This window comes from Cryptomeria japonica, chromosome 8 (assembly GCF_030272615.1).
Source record: "Cryptomeria japonica chromosome 8, Sugi_1.0, whole genome shotgun sequence".
In the NCBI taxonomy this organism is placed as follows: domain Eukaryota; kingdom Viridiplantae; phylum Streptophyta; class Pinopsida; order Cupressales; family Cupressaceae; genus Cryptomeria; species Cryptomeria japonica.
This window is the reverse complement of record NC_081412.1, coordinates 725,046,500-725,054,094: the sequence shown is the minus strand read 5'-3', so window position 1 is coordinate 725,054,094 and position 7,595 is coordinate 725,046,500. Positions and strand designations below refer to the sequence as shown.

Below are 7,595 nucleotides of genomic sequence, written 5' to 3'. Positions count from 1 at the left end.
ATGATTAAGGAAAAATCAGGATGTACAAAAAATTGGGAACCAACATTGTGAGTTCACCCTCCCTAATATTATAGCTAATGATATGACCCTAATACCATATATTCCTAAGTATATATTATATATTCTTAAATATATATGTTGAGCACTTGTGACATTCTTAACCTTAACATTAAATATATTTAGTACCTTAATAATTAGGATGAAGGGGTTTGTTCTTACATAGTTAAACCTATAAATAGAGGTGGATATGTTTCTCCTAAAACATCATATCATCTAATATTGAATTCATATGTTATCATTTGATAATTGGAGGTCACCCCCTTGAAGTGGTTTGCTATACCTTTGATTTTTGTATTCATTTTCAAGAAATTCCGTAACACAAAAGTTGTGCCCAAATAGAGTTGCTTTCTAATTTAGTTTAAAATCCTTGTCTCCCAAAGTGGCATCCATTCCAATAAGATCCCTTTTTTTAAATATTTGCACTTTTACTTTATTATTTGGTGCACATATAGTCCCCAATTAAAAATACTAAAATAATGATAAATAAATATTTAACCTAATGTTATAACTTTATAACTTATCCTTATTTAATTTAAAAGCACCGGACTATATCAAATTTTGAGATATCACCATTAACTGCATCCACCAACCAATCTAAAAATAGTAATACTGGCAACTAGCTTAATCAATGCCCATAATTGAATTACTAAAAATAGTATAAGAAAACCATCCAAATCCTCTCTAGAAAAGGGTGTTACACACATCTCAACCACTCGAGCTCAAAGAATCACACATTGCCAAATTGTTGGATCAGATAGTCATCATGAGTTCCCTAACCCTAACTTAGTAGCCTAGGAAAACTTGCTAAATAGGCTAATAGTCCACCATATTGAAATGCTTAGGAAGGGGACATTACATAAAAGGGGCAAAAAGGGGATATGAAGTTGTATGGAGAAATGTAAGAAAAGGATGTGGCAATGGACATGATTAATATATATTTAGTGGAGATCCCTACATTTGGTGAAAGTCTTCAAAAGAGACAAACATGCAAATGCAAATGAAGACAAATGAACCCAAGGTTTGATGTCAAAAGGTGGGGGAGAATTTTGCATGAGAGTTGGAGATGGTGAGAGAAAAAAATGTAGAATGAGATAAAGGGAAAAAAATGTTTGAATCCACTTCAAAAGTCCACAAAGATGGAGAGATGAGAGATTTTCAGAAAGGAAGGGAGGTCCAAATGTTTTTCATGATTCCACAAGATAAAATGATGGAAAATGGAAGAAACAAAGGTAGCCATGAACCTTGTAGAAGTTCCATGATGCAATGGAAGTTGGAATATGATGCTTAACAATCAAGAAATGTCTAGTAGTCCAAGGGAAGTCCATAGCTTCTAAAAACTAGATAAAAATGATTAGAAAACTCTCAAGTTTAGAAATTTTAGTTGATCATATTGTCATAGTAATTTATCTATAATATATTCACTCTCTTTGTTCCATTTTTTTTCTTTCTTCTGGAAGCATTAACTTTGAAGATCGTTCTTGAAGGTTGTAGTACCTTTCAGCCCCTTTCAGCCCCTTTGGCATGAAAATCTCTTTCCCTTGCCAACAAAACATCATTCTGCTACTGGGAAACCATTTTCAATTATCATTAAAAGAAAGGTCATTGCAAAAAGTTGCACATAAATAAAGTGCAACAAAGAGAGTTTTTTCCAAACTACGTGTTATACGTACCTATTATGCTTAGTGCATTTAATGAGTTATACGTACCGGTTATAGTCAATGCATTTAACAAAATGTTTTAAAAACATTTTGTTTTCCTGTTCAAAATTCGTGTAGTAAACTATTGTCCAATTCAATGATGTCAAATAAGGTCTTTAAGTTTTATTTATTTTTTATGTTTTATATTAGAAAATCTATAAATTTCTATTTTATATTTATAAATTATTTTTATTTGATTAAAATTATAATTAATTAAATATTTATAAGAAATTAAAATAAAAAAGTTGAATTTTTTTTATTATAATTTTTTTAATTAAAAATTAATTGAAAATTAAATTATATTTAAAAATTAGACTTGAAATTAAGTTTAATATTATAGGTAAAATCAAGAGTTATAATTTTATTTTAAAATAATAATAATTAATAATTAGATTAAAATATTAAGGTTTTTTTTATGAACAATATTGTAAACTATTTTTAACTTAATATTTACGCTATATTAATAATATAATATTATAATAATAATATAAGATAGTATAATAATAATGCAATATTAATATATGGCGGAACGAAGGAAGGAGCTAGGGTTTTACAGACCCTAAGATCTATGGACTGGTTGAGGGCATGGTGCTTGGCCACTCAACAAGAGGGCTAGTAGTCGTTCTTAGAATAGGGCTTGGCGGCCTCCCCATCAAGCATGGAAGGCTTCGGTAAAAAATGTTAACAATACCTTTGTAAATGGCTCAAGGAACTTCTTTCAACAGGAAACAGTGAATAAGAATAGATGGGGTTTTGTGGACTTAAGACTGAATGGGCTTTTTGATTTCAAAAGAATAGACGAAAAGTTCAAGAGGAAGAAGTCTTTGGGTGAGGAGCAGAGTCAGGAAAAGATAATCCCTAACTTTGAACATACTACTATAGTCTCTTTGTCTATGAATGGTGAAGCTTGGAATGAGTCGGTCAATCATCTAAAAGAGAAAGCTTTTTTCATGAAATGGAGTGGCCCTTGGTTGGCTTTCAGACGGGTTAGAGATTGGTGTAATGATCACTGGGGGAAGATGGATCTGAAAACATTACCCAATGGCTTTTATTTGGTAATATGTCCGAGTTCAAAAGATAAGGAGTGGATTTTTAACAGCGGACCTTATATGATGGGGGAAAATGTTTTTATCTAAAGGACTGGACTCCAAATTTCAACCCAAAAGAAGAAGTTATCACAAAGATACCAATGTGGATTAGGTTATATAACCTACCACATGAGTATTGGAATCATGAAAGCCTAACCCAGATCGGAAACAAGTTGGGTACTTTTGTTAAAGCAGATGAGGCTATCACAACAAAGGATTATAGTATGTACGCCCGCATATGGATTTTTTGGCAAGCTGAACACCCACTTCCTAAAATGATGTTGAGGACTGGAGAGGGCATATGGAAACAAATAGTGGAGGTTGAGGAGCATATAGAAATGTATAAGGTTTGTAAAGGGTTGGGACACTCGGTTAATGAATCTTCAGTCTAGATTAAAGGAAAGGGACTGGAACAAGATACGCTTACTGATATGCTTCTCAATAAGGAGGATTCTTATGTTGCCTAAGATTCGGATTTTATGGAAGTGATGGTGCAGAAGAAAGGTCAGTTTGATAAGTTTGAACAGGGTTTAGAGGTTTCTGTATATAATCTAGACACTTGGTCCTTGGTAAGGGGCGATGAAAGAATTGCAATGCAAAGGTTGGTTAGAGAGGAGCGGGAACCACTAGAGAATGATAGTAATCAAGGCACAACAGAATCACTAAGAAGTATTAGGAGTCCAATGGCAGATGAACTGAATTGCCCCTCTCAGGGTACACCAATGGAGGTTGAGATGAATCAGATGGGAGTAATGCCAAATCCCAAGTATAGTGAAGGAAAGGTGTTAAGTTGGTTACCCTCTAAAGATAAAATACTAGAAACTGTTTTGAGGGGGGAGAAACCTGGAGAAGCTTGTATTGACAGCCAGGTAAATTTAGAGAATTCGGTTTTAGAACCAACCTACTCAACTGAAGCTGATGGGGAGGATTCAAAACTCTTATTTAAAGATATACAAATTTCCCCAATAAGTAATCTTGAAAGTTCTCTTGAAGAAGCGAAGGAGGATGATATCTCTTTTGAAGAGTTAGATTCAAACTCTCATTCAGAGGAAGAAGCAGAGGATGGTGATGAGTTAGGTCTTACAGCAGTCATGGGTATCATGGAAAAGAGATCTTTGGACTAGACTATAGCAAAAAAATTGAAACCATTAGTAGGGGAAAAGAAAAAGAGTGGACTAAAGTCTACTAGAGTAAAGCTGGAAATGGCAGGGTGTGCTGCAGGTTAGAAAAAATTGAGATCGGGAACAGGATATGCCTTTTCCTGGGAGCCATGAGGGTCCTATCGTGGAATGTCAAGGGCTGCAATACCCCTGAAAAGATTCGTTTGATCAAGAGATGTTTGATCAAATGAGAACTAAAATAGTTATTTTACAAGAGATGAAGTTAGATGGTGTGGATGTTGATAGATTTACTAGAAGTTTTAAAGGTTAAAAGTGCAAGATTGTTGAGTCAGTTGGAGCTTCAGGTGGTTTGGGTATCCTGTGGAAAGATACAATAGTGGAAATTCAAGTGATTAGAGTTGAGAGATCTTGCCAATGGGTAGAGGTATGGTCGAAACAACTACAATTTAGTTTCTACTTGATCAATGCTTATAGGCCCAATAATACTCAGTAGTTGAAGATTGTTTGGGAGGCATTGTCTAAGGTTTTGGCTGGAAATGGTGACAAACTCTTTCTTCTAAGGGGTGATTTTAATGCCATTTTGCAACCCTCAGACAAAAGTGGAGGTACACGATGGAATAATTAGAAACAAAGAGATTTCAATGATTTTATCAATAATAATGGATTGATGGATGTTCCTTTCAAGAGTGGAGAATTCACTTGGACCAATAGACGTAGTGGATTCTCATATATTGTAGAAAAGTTAGATATATTTTTATTAGGAGGGGAGTAGGAGAACTACCAATGGATTTTGAAGGTGGAAATTCTCACCATCACTAGATCAGATCACTATCCAATTTGTGTAAGGATTCACGAAGATGAGGTCGTAGAAAGATGCCCCTTCAAATTTGAAAAGATGTGGCTGAGGAAGGAAGGATTCCTGGATCGAGTGGCTAAGTGGTGGGCAGAAGCTCCACAAAGATATGGAAATAAATCTTTTATTTTCTTTAAAATGTTACAGTACATCAAAGAGAAATTAAAGCAATGGAATGGGGAAGTTTTTAAAAATATCTTTACTGAGAAGTTTAGATTAGAGAAGGAATTAGGGGACTTACATCAAAAAGTGATTGAAGGGGGAATGAGAGAGGATGAGTTCAAGAAAGTGAAAGATCTTAACAAGGAATACTCGGAGGTGTTATCTAGAGAGGAAGTCTTTTGGAGGAATAAATCTAGAGAAACATGGTTGAAGGAAGGGGAACGCAACACAAAGTTCCTTCACAATTTAGTCAAAGTAAGGAGAGCAAGTAATAAGATTTATTCCATTAAGAATGCTAATGGTATAGTTCTCACAAAGAAGGAGGATATATGTTCTGAAGTTGTTCGCTTTTTTTCAAGCCCCCTTGTCAATAATTTTCAAGACTCTCAGAGGGATGATATCTTAATTGTGACCCTGACTACAATCACAGATGCTAAAAATTCTTTTATAACAAGAGGACTAACAATGGAGGAAGTGAGAGTAGCATTGTTTAGCATGGGAGCGGATAAAGCTTTGAGGTAGGATGGTTTTCAAGCTTTTTTTTACTAGCATATGTGGTAGGTTCTTGCAGATGACCTCGTAGAGCTAGTGGAAGAATCTAGGATGGGAGGTTTTGTCTTAAAATATTTTAACAATACCTTTATTGCTCTCATACCTAAGAAGGAAGAAGTGCAGTCTTTTAGTGATTTTAGACCTATTTCACTGTGCAACACAATATACAAGATCATGTCTAAGGTAATGGTGAATAGGCTGAAGGTGATTTTGGACTCGGTCATTTCTATGGAGCAGAGCGGTTTTTCACCCAATCATTCAATTTATGAGGGTGTGAGTGTAGCTCATGAGGCAATTCACTCGATCAGAACCTCACGAACAGACAAAATGTTGGTGAAATTAGATATTAGAAAGGCTTATGATGAAGTAAAGAGAGACTTCCTTCTTGATGTACTTAGGAAATTTAGGTTTTGTTCCGGTTGGGTGAATTGGGTGGAAAGTTGTATAAAAACTCCTCGCTTCTTGGTATTAGTTAATGACAGCCCACAAGGTTTTTTGTGAGACTGAGAAAGGCTTGAGATAGGGTGATCCCATATCTCCATTCCTTTTTATCATAATGGTCGAGGTTCTTGGAAGACTGGTATCTAAAAAGAGGAGAGATGGGAGTTGGAAGGGTATCAAGGTTGCGGAGGGTTTAGAGAATATATCACATTTACAGTTTACGAATGATACCTTATTATTGGAAGAGACATCTTTCAGGGAGGCAAGAACTATGAAGGATGTGTTGGATAGATATAGCCGAGTATCTAGACAATGTATAAATTGGAGAAAATCTGAGATGTTCTTTTTTAATACTAGTAGTCAGAAACAAAGGGAAATTTGCTCCATTCTGGGTATGAAACATAGCACATTACCTGGAAAGTATTTAGGGATTCCACTTTTTGGGGGTGCTAGTAAATTAGTTGTGGAAATATTTAGTGGAGAGTTGTATTAGAAGATTGGATGGATGGAAGAGCAAATGGTTAATATCGGCATGGAGTATTTTGATGCTAAAATCGGTAGTCTCATTAATTCTGATTTTTTCAATGACGTGTCTTAGGATTCCTAAGAAAATTGCTAAGGTTATTGGTCAAAGGATGCGAAAGTTCTTCTGGAATGGGGCAAGTGAATAGGATAAAATACCTCTGCTTGCATGGGATAGAATATGTTTGGCAAAAAAAAGAGGGTGTTGGTCTTAGGGATTGGAACTTAATGAATGAGGCCTTAGGGGTTAAACTTGTATGGAGTATTTATTCTCAGCCATCTCAGCTTTGGGTAAAGATTCTAAAAGAAAAATGCTCAAGGAATCTATGGATGATTGCAAGATCTTTACAATAAGTAATCCCCCAAAGGGTTCTACAATTTGGAATTTTATCATTTCCTACCGAAAAGTCATTGTTGAACATATCACTTGGCAGGTAGGTTCCGGTATGAAAGCCAAATTTAGGGATGACTCCTGGAAAGGTTTCCCGGTCTTAAAGGAAAATCCTAAATTTGAGGAATTAAGGGTGTGGTTCTTACAACATTGGGGGGACAAGGTCTGTGACTATCTTTTGTTTGAGGGTGGTCCTTTAGGTGGTTTTTGGAAGTGGAAATCTGTTCAGGATTTAGAAATTTCAGATTAGTTGAAAGTCCTTATGCAGAGGATTTTCAGTTCCAGAAATATATAGAGGGTGAACAACGAAGACAGAGTGGTGTGGTGTGGGGCTGTTAATAGGAAGTACTCAGAGAAATTGGGTTACCAATTTTTGGAGGCAAGTGCTAATGGGGAGAATTGGTCAGTGGATTTGTTTTGGGGGAAGGAAGTTTTGCCTAAAGCAGGAGCTTTTGCATGGCTAGTGTATAGAGGGTGTATTTTTATGGGCGACAGAAGAAAACATTTGGGTTTTTGTGAACCGTCAAAGTGTGTTATGTGTGGTGAAGGTAAAGAAACAACAAACCACTTACTATTAAATTGCAAAATCTCTCTCTTGTTGGGAGATGTTAAGGGGTTTATTGGGGGTGGCAAAGTCCAATGCCTGCAACATTGAAACAAGTTTTTGAGAGTTGGCCTTTGGGGTGGAGAAAATCGACATTTTCTTGT

The 7,595-nt window shown here is 35.6% G+C and overlaps 1 protein-coding gene across 1 annotated transcript; it reads left to right on the top strand.

The window, feature by feature from the left end:
• The first annotated feature begins 4,861 nt into the window (after positions 1-4,861).
• Positions 4,862-5,503, top strand: LOC131857941 (uncharacterized). The gene has a single exon (XM_059210732.1). It carries the CDS (start codon positions 4,862-4,864, stop codon positions 5,501-5,503), a length of 642 nt encoding a protein of 213 aa, XP_059066715.1.
• The last annotated feature ends 2,092 nt before the right edge of the window (positions 5,504-7,595 follow it).

Excerpts from the sequence above, each read along its gene's own strand:
- LOC131857941 (XM_059210732.1), top strand. The coding sequence starts at position 4,862 with ATGTGGCTGAGGAAGGAAGGATTCCTGGATCGAGTGGCTAAGTGGTGG.